This window comes from Dermochelys coriacea, chromosome 2, assembly GCF_009764565.3.
Source record: "Dermochelys coriacea isolate rDerCor1 chromosome 2, rDerCor1.pri.v4, whole genome shotgun sequence".
Classification (NCBI taxonomy): domain Eukaryota; kingdom Metazoa; phylum Chordata; order Testudines; family Dermochelyidae; genus Dermochelys; species Dermochelys coriacea.
In genome coordinates, this window is record NC_050069.1 from 252,215,166 (window position 1) to 252,233,786 (window position 18,621).

Here is an 18,621-nt window from a genome sequence, read left to right on the forward strand (position 1 = left end):
AGCATTTGAATTTATTTGGAGTTTAATCATCATTTATTGAAAAATGTAGCAAATTGATATAATTGACAAAGTAAACTGAGTTGTATTTATTAATTGAGCTCTAAAGCACATGGAGAAATCTTAAGTATAGCACTTATTTGCTGTTTGATCAGAATTTAGTTTCAGTTTTGGGTAGCTGATAAATGCACAATATAATCCAGACTCTTTATTAACCTAATTAAATGCAACTTTTTTTTCAGATTTGTTTTCTTCTATTTGCTGTTCTCTACATAGTTTCCTATTTCGTAATCACAAGATACAAAAGGAAAGCAGGTAAGTAGCTTTTAAATTTTGATTTTGATTTTCATTTAAAAAATGAGTGGGTATAACTTTTTTCCCCCAAAGAGAATTGCTGTAGAGCAGTGGTGCCCGTTCTTGTCACCTCACCGACTACCTATATTATTTTTAAATGTCACTTGATCAAATTTGGGAGGGGAGAGAAGGGACATTTCAAAGCTGCCACCTACTCCCTTCTCCTCCTGCCTTCAGCTCCCTTATTCTTTCTTCTCACCTGAGTTCTCATGATTCTGAATTGGAAACCTATAGGCAGCCCCCAGCTTGGGTCCCTAACACCAAACTTTGAACTTTAAGATGCTTAGACTGATCTACAGATTATGAATAAAAATCCCCAGTTATCACTTTAAGGCTAGATAGGTTTTTGTCCCAAGATCAGGCCCCATATTACTACAATTATTATATAGTTGGGAACCCCGATGTGCACAGGTACAACAGTCAAACGATAGGAACTCTTCTATATTTGCAAATAAAAAAAATATTTAATACATTTAGCAAAGTCGCACACATTCTAACTCCGTAAAGTAGATAGAGATGATACAGAAGTACATCTGAACATCCATACTCTCACCATCCCTTGCAGAACAATCTGAAATGTTAGCCATCATCTTCTTCAGCACTGTCACCTTCTTCACCTTCACCAGTTGCCATCATTCTGGCCCCTTCCAGGGCTACATCTCTCCCTCTCCTACGCTGACGTTACCATGTCTAATGCATATTCAGTAAGGCTTTCTCCCCTCTTCCTTATTTGTATTTCCTCCCCTTACCAATGTTAAGGTGTCCTTCTTCTATAGATTAGTATATTTATGATTTCACCCCATTATCATATACGTCAATTCATTGCCATGGCACTCTTGCGGTCGGATGTTCTGTCCAAAACCTTTCAGAAGCTGGTGTTAGTTCATGTTTCTATGGTTGGCTGATGTCATTATGGACAGAATTCCCCCTTACATTCTACTTCCAGTTCCCCAAAACTTGTGGCATACCTAAGTTTATGTATGCCATAGTTTGTAGGCCTCAAGCCTCATGCTAACCGCTGAGGCCAACGTCTTACAGGATACAAGTCTGTAGGTTCCGTGCATTACTGCTAAATATAATAAAGCAGAATTTAATGCAAAGCAGTGAATATAATAGAGGTAAGGTGGCCCACTGGGCTACACACCTTACCTTCTGGGCTTGCAGAGGGAAGTAGTGGCTTTCTTTTAAAAGGAAGTCTTGATTTTAGTGGCCCCACTGCTCAGAAGCAGATCTATTTCAGCATTCTTCCAATCAACACTACAAAAAGAAGGATTCTGGGTGGACTCCTCCTGAAAGTCGAAACAACAGACTGGACTTCTGCATAGAGTGCTTCCGCTGATGTGCAAGGGCTGAAATTGTGGAAAAGCAGCATTACTTGCCCCATAACCTCAGCCATGCAGAACACAATGCCATCCACAGCCTTAGAAACAACTGACATCATAATCAAAAAGGCTGACAAGGGAGGTGCTGTCGTCGTCATGAATAGGTCAGAATATGAAGAAGAGGCTGCTAGGCAGCTGTCCAACACCACTTTCTACAAGCCATTATTCTCTGATCCCATTGAGGGTTACCAAAAGAAACTACAGCATTTGATCAAGAAACTCTCTGAAAAAGCACGAGAAGAGACACACCCCTGGAATCCCAACCTGAAGTATTCTCTCTGCTACCCAAGATCCATAAACCTGGAAATCCTGGACGCCCCATCATCTCAGGCATTGCCACCCTGACAGCAGGATTGTCTGGCTATGTAGACTCCCTCCTCAGGCCCTACGCTACCAGCACTCCCAGCTATCTTCGAGACGCCACTGACTTCCTGAGGAAACTACAATCCATTGGTCATCTTCCTAAAAACCCCATCCTAGTCACTATGGATGTGGAAGCCCTCTACACCAACATTCCACACAAAGATGGACTACAAGCCGTGAGGAACAGTATTCCCGATAATGTCATGGCAAACCTGGTGACTGAACTTTGTGACTTTGTCCTCACCCATAACTATTTCACATTTGGGGACAATGTATACCTTCAAATCAGCAGCACTGTTATGGGTACCCACATGGCCCAACAGTATGCCAACGTTTTTATGGCTGACTTAGAACAACGCTTCCTCAGCTCTCGTCCCCTAATGCTCCTACTCTTCTTGCGCTACATTGATGACATCTTCATCATCTTTTCCATCTGGAAAAGAAGCCCTTGAGGAATTCCACCATGATTTCAACAATTTCTATCCCACCATCAACCTCAGCCTGGACCAGTCCACACAAGAGATCCACTTCCTGGACACTACGGTGCTAATAAGCAATGGTGACATAAACACCACCCTATACCGGAAACCTACTGACTGCTATTCCTATCTACATGCCTCCAGCTTTCACCCAGATCACACCCCATGATCCATTGTCTACAGCCAAGCTCTACGATGCAGCTGTATTTGCTCCAACCCCTTAGACAGAGACAAACACCTAAAAGATCTCTACCAGGAATTCTTAAAACTAGAGTACCCACCTGCTGAAGTGAAGAAACAGATTGACAGAGCCAGAAGATTACCCAGAAGTCACCTACTACAGGACAGGCCCAACAAAGAAAATAACAGAACGCCACTGGCCATCACCTTCAGCCCCCAACTAAAACTTCTCCAACGCATCATCAAGGATCTACAGCCTATCCTGAAGGACGACCCATCACTCTCACAGATCTTGGGAGACAGGCCAGTCCTTGCTTACAGACAGCCCCCCAATCTGAAGCAAATGCTCACCAGCAACCACACACCACACAACAGAACCACTAACCCAGGAACCTATCCTGTTCCTGGGTTAGTGGTTCTGTTGTGTGGTGTGTGGTTGCTGGTGAGTATTTTGCTTCAGATTGGGGGGCTGTCTGTAAGCAAGGACTGGCCTGTCTCCCAAGATCTGTGAGAGTGATGGGTCGTCCTTCAGGATAGGTTGTAGATCCTTGATGATGCGTTGGAGAGGTTTTAGTTGGGGGCTGAAGGTGATGGCTAGTGGCATTCTGTTATTTTCTTTGTTGGGCCTGTCCTGTAGTAGGTGACTTCTGGGTACTCTTCTGGCTCTGTCAATCTGTTTAGTCACTTCAGCAGGTGGGTATTGTAGTTGTAGGAATGCATGATAGAGATCTTGTAAGTGTTTATCTCTGTCTGAGGGGTTGGAGCAAATGTGGTTATATCGTAGAGCTTGGCTGTAGACAATGGATCGAGTGGTATGATCTGGATGAAAGCTAGAGGCATGTAGGTAGGAATAGCGGTCAGTAGGTTTCCGATATAGGGTGGTGGTTATGTGATCATCGCTTATTAGCACCGTAGTGTCCAGGAAGTGGATCTCTTGTGTGGACTGGTCCAGGCTGAGGTTGATGGTGGGATGGAAATTGTTGAAATCATGGTGGAATTCCTCAAGGGCTTCTTTTCCATGGGTCCAGATGATGAAGATGTCATCAATGTAGCGCAAGTAGAGTAGGGGCATTAGGGGACGAGAGCTGAGGAAGCGTTGTTCTAAGTCAGCCATAAAAATGTTGGCATACTGTGGGGCCATGCGGGTACCCATCGCAGTGCTGCTGATTTGAAGGTATACATTGTCCCCAAATGTGAAATAGTTATGGGTCAGGACAAAGTCACAAAGTTCAGCCACCAGGTTAGCCGTGACAGTATCGGGGATCCCATCTTTGTGTGGAATGTTTGTGTAGAGGGCTTTTACATCCATAGTGGCTAGGATGGTGTTTTTAGGAAGATCACCAATGGACTGTAGTTTCCTCAGGAAGTCAGTGGTGTCTCGAAGATAGCTGGGAATGCTGGTAACGAAGGGCCTGAGGAGGGAGTCTACATAGCCAGACAATCCTGCTGTCAGGGTGGCAATGCCTGAGATGGGGCGTCCAGGATTTCCAGGTTTATGGATCTTGGGTAGCAGATAGAATACCCCAGGTCGGGGTTCTAGGGGTATGTCTGTGCGGATTTGTTCTTGTGCTTTTTCAGGGAGTTTCTTGAGCAAATGCTGTAGTTTCTTTTGGTAACTCTCAGTGGGATCAGAGGGTAATGGCTTGTAGAAAGTGGTGTTGGAGAGCTGCCTAGTAGCCTCTTGTTCATACTCCGACCTATTCGTGATGACGACAGCACCTCCTTTGTCAGCCTTTTTGATTATGATGTCAGTTGTTTCTGAGGCTGTGGATGGCACTGTGTTCTGCATGGCTGAGGTTATGGGGTAAGCGATGCTGCTTTTCCACAATTTCAGCTCGTGCACATCGGCGGAAGCAGTCTATGTAGAAATTCAGGCTGCTGTTTCGACCTTCAGGAAGAGTCCACAGAATCCTTCTTTTTGTAGTGTTGGCAGGAAGGTCTCTGTGGGTTAATATGTTGGTCAGAGGTGTTTTGGAAATATTCCTTGAGTCTGAGACGTCGAAAATAGGATTCTAGGTCACCACAGAACTGTATCATGTTCGTGGGGGTGGAGGGGCAAAAGGAGAGGCCCCGAGATAGGACAGATTCTTCTGCTGGGCTAAGAGTATAGTTGGATAGATTAACAATATTGCTGGGTGGGTTACGGGAACCATTGTTGTGGCCCCTTGTGGCATATAGTAGTTTAGATAGCTTAGTGTCCTTTTTCTTTTGTAGAGAAGCAAAGTGTGTGTTGTAAATGGCTTGTCTAGTTTTTGTAAAGTCCAGCCACGAGGAAGTTTGTGTGGAAGGTTGGTTCTTTATGAGAGTATCCAGTTTTGAGAGGAAAAAGAGTTTTCAACAAAAAAGCTTCAAAAACAGACTCCAACGAGAGACTGCTGAATTGGAATTAATTTGCAAACTGGATACAATTAACTTAGGCTTGAATAGAGACTGGGAGTGGATGAGTCATTACACAAAGTAAAACTATTTCCCCATGGTATTTCTCCCCCCCACCCCACCCCCCACTGTTCCTCTGATATTCTTGTTAACTGCTGGAATTAGCCTACCTGCTTGTCACCATGGAAGGTTTTCCTCCTTTCCCCCCCCTGCTGTGGGTGATGGCTTATCTTAAGTGATCACTCTCCTTACAGTGTGTATGATAAACCCATTGTTTCATGTTCTCTGTGTGTGTGTATATAAATCTCTCCTCTGTTTTTTCCACCAAATGCATCCGATGAAGTGAGCTGTAGCTCACGAAAGCTTATGCTCTAATAAATTTGTTAGTCTCTAAGGTGCCACAAGTACTCCTTTTCTTTTTTCTCCTTACAGTGTGTATGATAAAACCCATTGCTTCATGTTCTCTCTCTCTGTGTGTGTGTGTGTGTGTGTGTGTGTGTGTGTGTGTGTGTGTGTGTGTAAATCTCCCCACTGTATTTTCCACCGAATGCATTCAATGAAGTGAGCTGTAGCTCACGAAAGCTTATGCCCAAATAAATTTGTTAGTCTCTAAGGTGCCACAAGTACTCCTTTTCTTTTAGCGTTCTTCCTAAACCTGTTTCTTACAAAACCACCCTCCTTGTCCCCAGTCCTTGAAGGAAATAATAGATCATAGATTCTAAGGCGAAAAGGACCTTTGTGATCATCTAGTCTAATGTCCTGTATAGCACAGGCATAGAACTTTCTCAAAGTAATTTCTAGAACAGTAATTTCTTTCCAGACTACTGTACCCCTTTCAGAAGTCTGATTCATCTTGCATACCCCTAAGTTTCACCTCACTTAAAAACTACTTCCTTACAAAATTAGACCTAAAAATACAAATGTCACAGCACACTATTACTGAAAAATTGCTTACTTTCTCATTTTGTCTGTATGAAATCATAGTTTGTACTGATTTTGTTAGCGCTTTTTATGTAGACTGTTGTAAAACTAGACAAATATCTAGATAAGTTGATTTACCCGCTGGAAGATCTCTGCGTACCCCCAGGGGTTATGTTTACCCCTGGTTGAGAACCACTGTCCTAGAGCATATCCTTTAGAAAAACATCCAATCTTGATTTAAAAATCATCAGTGAGAAAACTGTATCCCTCAGGTTGATGCCAGCTACATGCACGCTTCTCTTAACAGTTCAGGTAGCCAGCATGAGAGGGCAAATGTGGCCAATTGCTTAGCGCTGCTCCACAGCCCTGAATTTTCTTGTTAGGCTTCATTCAGAAGAAAGGTTTACTAATCTGTGACTGTAACACTTTGCATCATGGATACTAAGCCTAGCCAAAGGGCAGCTTGAGTATTGGAAGATGGCTTCCACTCTGGCTGGCTGCCTTCACTAGGATTCCTGTAGATCTTTTATTTTCAAGTCGTTCCAGTGTAGTAATTTCTTTCCTTTACTGGTTTTACAAGCTACTGTATATCTCTCAAAATGGGTGTTGTGAAAGCACAAAAAGGCTCACAGATGGGCTTGCCCTCCTTTTCTGCCCGATTTAATCAGCCAGAGACCACTATCTAGTGCTCATCTAAGTCGATTGAGTCTGAGTACTTCTTATACCGGTTTTAAGGACAGTAACAACATACTGACTGGATGACTATTCCATGTGCTGCAAAAACATAAAGTAGATCCCTACAGCCTCCAGCAAACTTTTCCTTCCTGTGCCCTTTACAAAAATCCTTTCATTTAAGAGATGCCCCATAGGAAACAGTTTGCAGACAGTTGTTTTATGTCAGAGTTTTGGTTGAAATTGAAGAATATGCTATGTGGTTCTAAATACTTAATTGTTTGTTAATTTACATGCAAGTAGAAGTCAACTTTAGCATCTTTGCCATTACACAAAGGACTCTTTAACTCAAAACACTTTCCTACAACAATCAAAAGAACCTTCCAAATGTCCACAAGCTGAATTATTTTTATATTAATTCCATCGGAAGACATACATTTATAGAAAATTAAAGTTGCCTGGATAAGCAATCAAAATTGGTAACTCCAAAGTCATGATTATACAGTGATACCAATGAGCTGTTTGATAGTTGTAATTGTTTCATCTCAGACAAAAGAACTCAAATTTTTTTCCTTTATTAACTTGCTTGCCACTTCTACCACAAGCTGTTGAGGATTGGGCCATGGCTTTCTTTTAAGCATAAATAACTGTTTGCATTTAATTTTGGGAGACCAGGTTCTAATGTAATGATTGCCCTGTCAAGAGCACAGAGGCTATACCCGCTACTTGCATGGAATTCTTTTGTCGGAATGTGAAGCAAGCCTGTTACTATATCCAAATTTGGAAATGTATTCAGGTCTGCTATGGACAGGTTTTGTGCATTCTTTTGGCTGGAAAATAACTCACAGTGCAGGATGGGTAACCTGGAAAACTTGAAGGGGATAGGAAAAAACGTGACTTGAAAGTGGAATTTCAGTTCTGGAGGCCACATCATAAAAAGGGGGCTGTGGCTGTCCATAAGGTTATGAAGGAGAACAAGAAAGAAGTAAAGATTCCAAGCTGGGTGGTAGCCCATCATAAATAAGAGGAATACCTAAGGGATAAGAGAAGGAAAATTCTCTAAAATGCCAGAAGAAACCCAGAGGCTCATGGAGGAATTAAGACTCGGTGAGAAGTGATGGTATCACTTCTGGTAGTCAAAGACAGGTTATTACTATTGTTCTGATGTATTTTTCTTTGTTATATGTGTGTGCCGTTTTTCACTGCATATAAAATTCACAACTGTTTTTCTAGGACTGGGTGTTTCTTGTATATTTTTAGCCTGTATTCTTATGATGTATTCAAACCCATTTTTCTCTCAACTTGTTTGAATGCTGTTTGTAATTTTAAGGAAGAGTAGTGATGTAGAAAGGATTTTCCTTCCATGACTATCCTCCAAACGCAGTAATTTAATCTTAGAGGCCATCAAAGAGGTAACTCTTAGGTCTTGTCTACACCATGCAACTTTTAGTGACAAGTCAGCATGTGTAAACACTATTTGTCGGTACTTTGTCGGCACTTTTGCTGACAAAATCGTTCCAGACACGCGAGTGGCATTAGCTTTGTCAGTAGGAGAGCACTCCAGTTGACAAAGCCGTGTTGACATTGCCACTTGTATCGGCAAAATTTTTGTTTTTCGTGGGGGGGCTTTAAGTACCCATGAAAGACAAAAATTTTGTCTACAACTTTGCAGTGTAGACATGCCTTTAGTCCTGATCAATGCTCTTTAATTGTCTTGATTGAAGAGATTAAGAAACCAGCAAAGGGAGTGTAAAGGTGGAGGGAAAGCAGCACTAATTTTTATTAAGAAAAAAATTCTTTCAAGAAAACTAATGGAAATGGGTAACATTAATTTACAAAATGTATGGTTACTATAGAATACAAAAATAATGGATTTGGATTTAGTAATACAAAATTTTTGATCTGATCTATAGTTTTTCTGTTTTAGTAACTTATTTTCATCTTTCTTTTTTATATAGGTAGCTGTAGAAACTAAATCTGCTATAAATTATTTTTCAGATGAGCAGGAGGATGAAGATGCCATTGTCAACAGAATTTCGTATGTACATTTCTTAGTTCGTTGATACAATTAAATTTGCAATAATGTAAAGTGTAAATAGGCAAAATTGTCTGCATAGTGTTTACTGCACATGTGCAGAAAAACATTACAACTTTTCTTTAAGCAGTTATTTTAGAGCATTGCCTTATGGGCGGGGGGGAATTCTGCTTCTAGGAGCACCCATTTATTCACCTGTAGTTTAGAACATAGGTTGTAATGGATGCATGCAGAATGGCAGACTGAGGCAGGTTATGAATACAACTTTTTTATTCCCCATTTGCATAAACTCTTTATCCACTTTCCTTATTAGTTTAAGGCCATGTCTACACTACAGAGTTAAGCCAATGTAAGTTATGTTGACTATCATAAGTCACTAATAACATCAGTTGCGCACGTCGATACAACGCTCCTTGTGTTGGCTGAGCGCATCCACAGTCATTGCTCTTGCATTGACAGAGAGAGCGTTGCATTGTGGGTAGCTATTCCACTGTGCAACTCGTCACCCTCTGTACCCTTCTGCTGCTGGGAGTTCTGGAAACAGTGCATCTGTTCTGCAGTGCATCATTGGGACATGATATAGTTCTTTCTGTCCCATCATTCCGTGAGCTTATTACTTCCTACTTTCAACAGCCCTTATAAACTGTGCACCCGCCATCTCTGCCTGACAGCGTGGATCCTGAGCTGCTGACCATTCTGGTGATGAGAATTATGAACACTACATGGCTGGTCCTGCCGTATTTCATGAGCTGTGAAACAGAATGAATTGGGACATGCCTACCTTGCTTTCTGCAATGGGAACAATAATTGAAGATTGCTGCTGGCATTCACGGAACAGCTTGTCACAGTGGTACTGGGCTAGGGAAACAAGCACTGTGCGCTGGGATTGCATAGTGATGTATGTATGAGATGATGAGCAGTGGCTGCAGAACTTTTGGATGCGCAAAGTCACCTTCCTGGAACAGTATGCAGAGCTTGCCCCAGCTCTGTGGCACACGGATACCAAAATGAAAGCTGCCCTCATCGTGAAAAAGTGAGTGGCAATCACTGTGGAAGCTGGAAACTTTAGACTGCTGTTGGTCAGTCATGAATCAGTTTGGAGTTCGAAAGTCCACTGTGGGGATGTGTGGTGATGCAAGTGTGCAGGGCCAATAATCACCTCCTGCTACAAAGGACTGTGACTCTTGGTAATGTACAGGAAATAACAGATGGCTTTGAGACAATGGGATTCCCTAACTGTGGTAAGGTGATAAATGGAACACACATCTCAATTTTGGTCCCTGACCATCTTGTGACGGTGTACATCAATCAAAAGGGCTACTTCTCCATGGTCTTGCATGCGTTGGTGGAGCACTGGAGATGTTTTACTGAGATAAATGCGGGGTGGGTCGGGGAAGGTGCAAGATGTTTTGCAACACTGGACTATATAGAAAGTTGAATGCTGGGACTTACTTTCCAGAACAGAAGATTCCAATGGGGGAAGTGGAAATATGCCCATAGTGATCCTGGGAGATCCCGCCTACCCCTTGCTCCCATGACTCATGGAGGCTTGCACCAGGAAGCTGGACAGCAGCAAGAAGAGCTTCAACAACAGGCTCAGCAGGTGCCAAATGACCTTTGAATGTGCCTTTTGCTGATTAAATGGGCGCTAGAGATGTCTTTTTGGCTGGATAGACCTCAATGAAGAAAATATTCTGATGGTCATTGCAGTCTGCTGTACTCTACCTAATATTTGCGAATCAAAGGGGGATAAGTTTCTCCAGGGGTAGACCGCTGAGGCTGATGTATCTGGTTGTTCAAAATCAGCAGCCAGCCTAAGGGCAATTAGAGGGGCACAGCAGGAGGCTGTTTGAATTAGGGAGGCTTTGAAGGCGCATTTTGATGATGATTCCCAGTAATGTGACTTTATATGATGCATTTGGCCAGGCAATGCTTACTTGCCACCTGGAATTACTCCTGCAGTGTTTGCTTCCTGAGCATTAATTGCAAGGAGCAAATATTCCTACCTATAGCCATTGTGTTTGATTGTTAGCGCCGAGTGATATCTGTATGCATGTCACAAATAAAGACTCATTTTATTTTAAAGACTCAAATTTAATAACAGGATAAACCACAAACTTTTGGTCAAATGGGACATGCAAAGAGGAACAGTTTCATGGTGAGGGCCTGCACAGTTGGATCTAAGTACAGCTTTTGTTGGAAAACCAGTCCCTAGGCGTGGAGTGCATGTGGTACTGTGAGGGACCAGGAACATGCAAGGAATGTGGTGGGAGAGTTTGGGGAGGGCATGGACTGGAGTTCTGTAGTGGCTGGAGCGGGAGTTGGGCATGGATGTGCACAGATTGCAGGCTAATGAGGACCTTCAGCATCTCTGTCTGGCCCTCCAGGAGCTTTATCATCCGCTCCTGCCCCTGTGTCCTTTCCTGGCTATACAGCCTGAGTCTTTCGTTGATTGTCTCCCTCCATGCTCTTGTTTTGCTATATGTTGCATCTGTTGACTGCAGCACTTCACAAAACATATCCTCCTTGGATCAGCGCCTTATCTGACAGAGGTGCTCCATCAGTATGGAGGAGTGGTTCCTGAAGGGCACATCTGCAGAAGCCAAAGAAACAATGAGCAGAGACAGTATTGTGAGTGCGCTCACAGCCGTGAATCACAAAAGTTACACACACCTCTTTCTCACTATCCTTTGTCTAGTACACAGGCCAGCAAAAGTCCCAAATATGGTGAGTTTGGGGGGAGAGTTGGGTGGGCAAGGGGGAATGGGCAAGAAGGGACAAAGGGTGGTTTGCAAAGGGGGTTACTGTAAGTGGCTAGGAGCCTATTCTGAATATAGGTTCCCTTTTCCACAAGCTAGGGTATTGAACCAGGTATCTCACCCCTAAGGGTAACCCAAGATGCAAGGGTGTATCTCCTGCATGCATGTGTCTTCAGTCTGGCTCGGTATGCTGCTTGCCTGTGTGCTGCTCTGGTTCCTGCAGAAATAATTGCCAGGTGGCTCAGAAAAGTTTCCTACAGCTGTGGGAGAAACAAGGCAGCTCTCCCAAGGAACCTTTGGCAGAGGATTGCAGAATACCTAACAGGAAAGTTTACTAGAGATCACTATGGAGGATTCCAGGTACTTCTCCATGTATGTTAATAAACATTTCCACCGTGGCCCCACTGCGTAGATGGACAGGCTCTGTTGCTGATTTCTGGCCCTTATCCCTCCTGTACCATATAACAAAGTACATCAGAGCTCAGTCCCTCACTGTGCAGTATCAAAGCAAAATGAGCACTTACTGGAGCTCCCCTCTCCTGCATCCTGTGCACCAGAGTTGGAGTGCTAGGACTGGCTAGACTCCTTCGGAGGGGAAAAGAGGTCCTGATTCACCGCACCCCCGGATTACTCTGCCATGTGCTCCACATCATCCTCCAGCTTCACTTTCTCTTCCACTACTTCCTCGTCTGGGTTGAGTCCACTGGATGCTGCCATCAGTCCCCCTGAACTATCCATGGGGCTCTTGGTGATGGAAGTGGGGTTGCCACCGAGGATGGCGTGCAGCTTCTTCTAGAAGCACCATGTCTTTGGCGCCGCACCTGAACGACGGTTGGCCTCCCTTGCCTTCTGGTGCACCTGCCTCAGCTTCTTGATTTTAGCACAACCCTTCTGCTTGTCTCTCTCTTGCCCCTTTTCATGCATGCCTCTAGCAATCGGCCTGTAGATATTGAAATTCCTATAGCTGGTGCAAAGCTGCAACTGCACAGCCTCCTCTCCGCATATACTCAGCAGATCCAACAGCTCTGGTGTGCTCCACAAAGGAGAGTGTCTGTCTGCTGCAGAAAGCCAGCATGATCAGCTAGGAAGATGCTGTGTAAACTGTGCATGCCGAGCAAATAGGAAGAGGAATTTCAAAACTTCCCAGGCCTTTAAACAGGGGAGGAGTGCCAACCTGTGAACCTTCTGGGCAGCAGAGTTCAAACTGCGGTTGTGATGGGCATTGTAGGACACCTGGAGGCAAATTAGGGTGATGTAATCAAGTGAGGTGTCTACACTGACACTGCGTTGCTCTATGTTGCAAAAAGCTTTCTGCCACTCGACGAGGTGATTTTATTATGTCTGCATAGCAGGGGAGTTACATCAGCAGGAGGAGCATTTCAGTGTGTACACCTCCACTGTTTTGTCAACGAAAGCTGGCTTTTGTCTCTAAAACTGAGTAGTTTAGACAAGGCCTTAGTTAACTCTGACTCTCACCTAAATTAAGTCCAACTGTCTTCATTATTTTCCCTCTCTTTACTCAGTATTCCCCTGCTGATTTATTCCTTTTCCTTCTTCCTCTGTCCAGATCCCTCTCTTTCCTCTTCTTATTCACTTTATCCCTTGCTTCCCATTCTTAATATTGTCAGCCCTACTCATTCAAAAATCATGTGATTGGCTTACATACCAAGAGATTTTTAAAAAATAGCTAATTGAGGATTCTCTTTGCCTTCTAGTGTGTTAAGTCTTTTAGAGTTTCATGTTTTCAAGCTCTTCTCTACAGCTGTGAGGGCTAGAAACTATGTATAAATGAAAGCTGAGATTCCCCCATAACAAGACTCCAAGAGCTGCAGCTTTAGGAAAAAAACATCTACTACTGTGGTACTTGCAGTAAAATCACAAGAGTTAGCAGCACTCCATTCTCTCTTGCCCTCTCCTATGCTCATTCATACACTGTTCCCCCCCACACTTACATATGAATACCACAAGGACAGAACCCACTAAAAATGCATAGCTAGGCATGCCCCTAAATGACCATGCCTTTGCAATTTAAAAGTGTAACTACTGTATTCTGTTACACCTTCTTTCCCATTTCTGGCTTTACTCCACTTTCCTTCTTTCATTGTTTTGAGTGTGGTGTTTCTTCTTTTTCTTCTCTTGCCATCCTCCTCCTTTCATAGATTTTCCTCCCCCCCCATATTGTCTCCTGTTCTGTCTTCTTTCTCTCCCCATTTCTCCCTAAAGACTACTTTACCTACTTTTCTTGTACTTCTTTTTAGTTTCTTGTCTTACTCTCTTCTTCAGGGCCACTGCATGCCCACTTTCACACACACCTTCAAGCATATGTACTGATCCACTCCCAGACGGTGGGGATGTAACTGAGGCTCCACGAAGACATAAGGGTGATCAGTTGGGTAGAGCTTCTTGCATTACTGGGGACTGAGTTGTAGTTATTTTGTTGTGGACAATGCAGAGGATTAACTTTTTAGAATGTTCTAAATAAGCTGTCTAAATAACTGAAACAACAGACCACATTTGTCATAGCACAGTAATTTAAAATTTAGATGTAGACAGGTTATTCCCACCTTCAGTTTTTGATGTTAAATGAATGCTCAAGTGTGTGTGTGTAGATATAACATTTGACTCATAGTTTCACTTTCTGATCTGACAAGTATTTTGGAAGTTTTTTTGACAACTAATCATTGTTAGGCTTTAATGGTATTCTGTAATGTGGTGTGTGTGTGGGGGTGTGTGTGTGTGGGTGTGTTTAAACCTGCTTGGATACCAGAAGGGATTTTGCTCTGGCCAAGACCAGGGCGCTCTGCTGTAAGGACAAAAACATCTGACGAAGTTACTTCTCCTGTCTGGCTTGATGCCAGGTATCAAAGATTTTTTTTCAAATATTTCTAGTCTTTCCTCAGTAGGTGTTACAGGAAAGATCAGATCACCCTTAATATCTTAAACACTTTCCTAATATATAAATAAATGTGTAAATGACCCAAGACTGAGGACGAGAAGGCTTTATACATTTAATTTAAGCATAACATTATTTATGCATTTTTCCTATTTTCATGTAACTCTTATTTTTATTCCTTTTTCAGGCAAAATCTTCTCTGTTTCTGCTAAAAGTATATATTATAAATATATATATTGTAAAAATGACCCAAATTATTCCCTTCCAAATATGTTTTAACCATTGCTTCCACTGAAGGACAACTAAATGTGGCTCTTTCAGTTCTTTGTCCTGGTGTTTGGAGAAATCCCACAAGGCCTCTGTTGCAAGTCAAATCAGTACAGTAATCATCCCAAACTTCAACTAAAAATAAATTAATTTTACTGTCCATTTAAACTTTCATATGATCTGCTTTATAGTTAAACATTTCACTGAATAATTAGCATAAAGTGAGTCTTGTTCAATATTTTAAAAACATAATATGTAATACTTGTGACTGTTACATTAAGCACACAAATGCGCTCACAAAAACACCGAATTAATCACTGTGGGTTTTGATAATTTTGAAGAACTTAAATGTTCATCTCCTTAAAAGTAGTACTTTTCTAAAAAGATCTTAAATAGCAGGTCTTGTTCACAAAGTCCCTTGACTTTGCACTGTATCCTTTTCTGATTTATTGGCTGCTTATAATCAATTTCTTCAATTATCTCTGAAGATTGCCACTGTATGGAGTCATATGCCTTAGCTTCCCAATTCTGTGCTCTCTTTGCCACTGGACTTTTTCCCCCCCTCTTCCTCTCCTTACGCAAAATAAACACCAAATCATGTTTGGGAAAACTTCTTGAGGTGTGACTTTGCTTCATTTCCATTGTTAAGCTTCAGGAACTAAGTTCTTAGCTGAATTCAGGATGAATTCCTGCAATTTAGCATTTGTTGCTTTTGAATTTTTCTTTAAATTGATTAACAGGTGTCGGTGTCACTTTAGTTCCCTTCCTCTTAAATGGAAAACATTTTGAAAAGATAAAATCTTTTGTTGCTGATGATCTATTTTTGAGCAACCAACAATTTTTTACGTCCAACCTATTTCTTTACAAATGTGAAATAGCTTTTTTTTTTTTTTGCTATTTGTTGTGGGCTTGAGGATATTATGAAACAGTTTTCAAATTGCTCAGCAATCTCCCTTACGCTGGTGGTAGGGTGCTATATGCCATGCAGTGGTACTTCCAGCAGTACGGGCATGCTGCGGGAGAGGGACGTGTTGCTTATTTCACAGTGAAAGTATGAAGATACTGCTGCATTTTTTTTTAGAAACCACACTTCTCCTACCAGTAGTGGATGACACCCGCTTTGAATCCAAAAAATCACTTAAGTATTACTGAAAAACATAACTGAGAAACAATGTGAAATACTAAATAAATATAACTAAGAATTTCAAACTTTGCTCTTTAGTTTTGAGAGATTGTGGGTAATTAGTGAAAGGACTTTCTTGTAGAGAAAAGACTTAATTGCAGACTTTAGGCTTAGGCTATTTTATTTTGCCTTGCTGACTCTGGTTTATTCCAGCCTCCTTACTTGCTTTTCAGGGGGTTACACTCTGGGTTTATGAGGAACTTCTTCAGTAAATTACAGATTAACTAGATAGGCAAGATGGGTGAAGTGTATATATCTTTGTGTTTCTCACTAACTGAAGTTGGCCTATTTAAAATATAATACCTCACCCACCTTGTCTCTCTAATATCCTGGGACCAACACTGATACAACTCTGCATGCAACATAGATTAAATAGCTTGCATCTGTGAGAAAATGTACATATTCTAGCCAGGCTGTCTGTTTTGTACCTGTGGTACCTCCAGTTTTAGATTTGGAATCTCCGTGATATTTGTTCTTTGTAAAATTATAAGGTAAGAAGTAACTGAGTACAAGACAATATTTTTTTATGCTAGCTAAATTTTAATGTTAACTTCTTTCATTAATTTTGAAGCCATAAGAATTGCTTGTTTTATGTATACATGTAATATAAGCTGCCTTCTGTTCTAATGATCTTAAATTCTCTTGTTCACTAGCTGTGAATGCTTGTTATCTTTAATTAAACTTTAACTTCACAAACACACAGGTTAATACTGCATCACATATAGTAATCATCAGAATTTTGGTTAAAGAAAACGAACACTGTAGGATTCTGGATGGCTATACCTCCATTTAGGACCACTTTGTAGTACAGCAAATTGACTGCAGTGGAAGTACTTTTAAACAATGACTGTGGGAACGAGTAAGGGTTTGTAGAAATGGACCCTCTCTTTGTGAGAGGGTGGGGGTAGGAGAAAATAATTCTACAGTCAAACAATATAATTGTTGACACTTTCCCTGTAAGCATTTTAGTCCAATATATATCTTAATTTTCAGTTATGCAGTTTAGAAAATTATTATAGAGTTCCATTTTAGTGTCAAACTTACACTTTAATAAAATTTTTGGTTGGTGTTGTATTCTTGAAAAGGGTATAATTCTGTTAAAAGCCAAAAAATGGCACTTATTGTAAATTGTTTTTTGGAGTATTTCAGATCAGTATACTTTTCCCTTCAAAATTTTAAATGCTTATTTTATTTTTAGTTGAGATTTCCTTTCATTCTATTGTCTAGCTAACAAAATAATCTTTAGCCCATCAAATGATGATGGGTCCATGCTTTGTATGGAAAGAAACACAGTAAATCTACAATTGCATGGTTAAATAGTCATGTTCACTTGTGATCCTGTTGACATTTTTAGTGATTAATAGTTGCATTAAGTCACTTTGAACCAGTGAGTGGTATCTTTCAATCGCTCCTTCCCTTAATCTCACCACTTTCCTGACTAGTCTTAAGGAAAGGTATATTGTCCAAAGGTGGTATATACGGAAATACTTAATTGAGCTTGAATCATGAATGTATTCCAACCCTAGAGAAGAAAAATCCTAATATTTTTTTTAAGAATGAATTATTTTTACTTATATAGTTTTGATAATTCTGTAAACGACCTCGTATCTGAAAAATAAAGATGTAGCAATGTACTTTTGTAAATATGACCTTTCAAAATAAGTGCATTTTTGTAGTGTAAATTGATACATTTTTGCAATGAGCCCCATGAATTAGGTTAACTACTTTGTTGTTTGAAACATGTTATTTTATGGGCAATAACAATGATACATTTGTTTGACTTCCAGGCTGTTTTTGAGTACCTTCACTCTTGCAGTTTCAGCTGGTGCCGTCCTGCTTCTACCTTTTTCAATAATCAGCAATGAGATCCTGCTTTCTTTTCCACAAAACTACTATATTCAGTGGTTAAATGGCTCTCTAATTCATGGTTAGTACTTGCATAACATAATTAAAAGCATTTTAGCATTTTAGCATTTTAACAGATAACACTACTTCCAGTGCATATTCTGGTTTTGAGTGATCCTTTTGTTTTTAATATACTTACTGGCATAATGGCTCAAAATTATAAATGTTCTTGGTTTAATATGCCATTGATAAATTAGGCATTTGTAATCTAATGCACAGCAGCAAATTTACAAGTCATCACCATTCTGGCTTTTTGAGAGTTGTGTTGACTAAAAAAGGCAACCCAAAAGCTACTGTTCTTGAATACAGAAACATGTATAATATAAGAACTGCTTTTACAGGAAGCTAAGTAACCTGGAAATGTGAAAGAAAAGTCTTATTACACCTGTAGGTGTAATGTTCAGTGAGCTAAAGAGGGATATGGAGGGAAAAAATTGTGTTTATATTTATTCAAATGCATCTAGTGGTTCATACAAGAAACTTATCTACAATGGATGGATTGAGAAGCAGTGACTTTTAGCTGCTTTTATTTTTAAAAGTAAATCATGTATATAAAATTATATATTTTGATCTTGCCACATTTCTTATGGTATTTTGTTAAAGTGAAATTGTTCAAGGTAGAGTCTTGTCTCCATGTGTGTTGACAGTGTCTAGCACTTTGGGCACTGCCAGAATTCAAATAATGGTAAGCGTGCTTAGTGCTCTACAGATATATAGTTGCTGTAGTTCAGAGCGGCTAACATACTGCAATGAGTAGATGCATCTTGGTGAGGAATTGGTGATTGTCATTGGATTTAGATGTATTAACTGAGGAAAAAACATACCTTGTGATGTCAGGGGGCAACTTGCTAATAG

The 18,621-nt window shown here is 41.0% G+C and overlaps 1 protein-coding gene and 1 long non-coding RNA gene across 6 annotated transcripts in view; both read left to right on the forward strand.

Annotated features, from left to right (window-relative positions):
- Positions 1–18,621, forward strand: part of LMBR1 (limb development membrane protein 1) — a 151,722-nt gene that overhangs the window by 31,755 nt on the left and 101,346 nt on the right. For 2 of the 5 annotated variants that reach the window (XM_038392516.2, XM_038392514.2), the window contains exons 2-4: positions 240–312; positions 8,723–8,762; positions 17,649–17,788. In XM_038392516.2, the coding sequence (XP_038248444.1) occupies positions 240–312; positions 8,723–8,762; positions 17,649–17,788 (253 nt within the window). Of the gene's footprint in view, positions 1–239; positions 313–8,722; positions 8,763–14,622; positions 16,353–17,648; positions 17,789–18,621 lie in introns of those variants that run through there. The other 3 variants (XM_043509646.1, XM_043509645.1, XM_043509644.1) reach the window with 3 other exon arrangements.
- Positions 9,453–10,839, forward strand: LOC122459049. The gene is made up of 2 exons (XR_006279483.1): positions 9,453–10,000; positions 10,219–10,839. It is a non-coding gene; the product is annotated as an uncharacterized LOC122459049 (long non-coding RNA).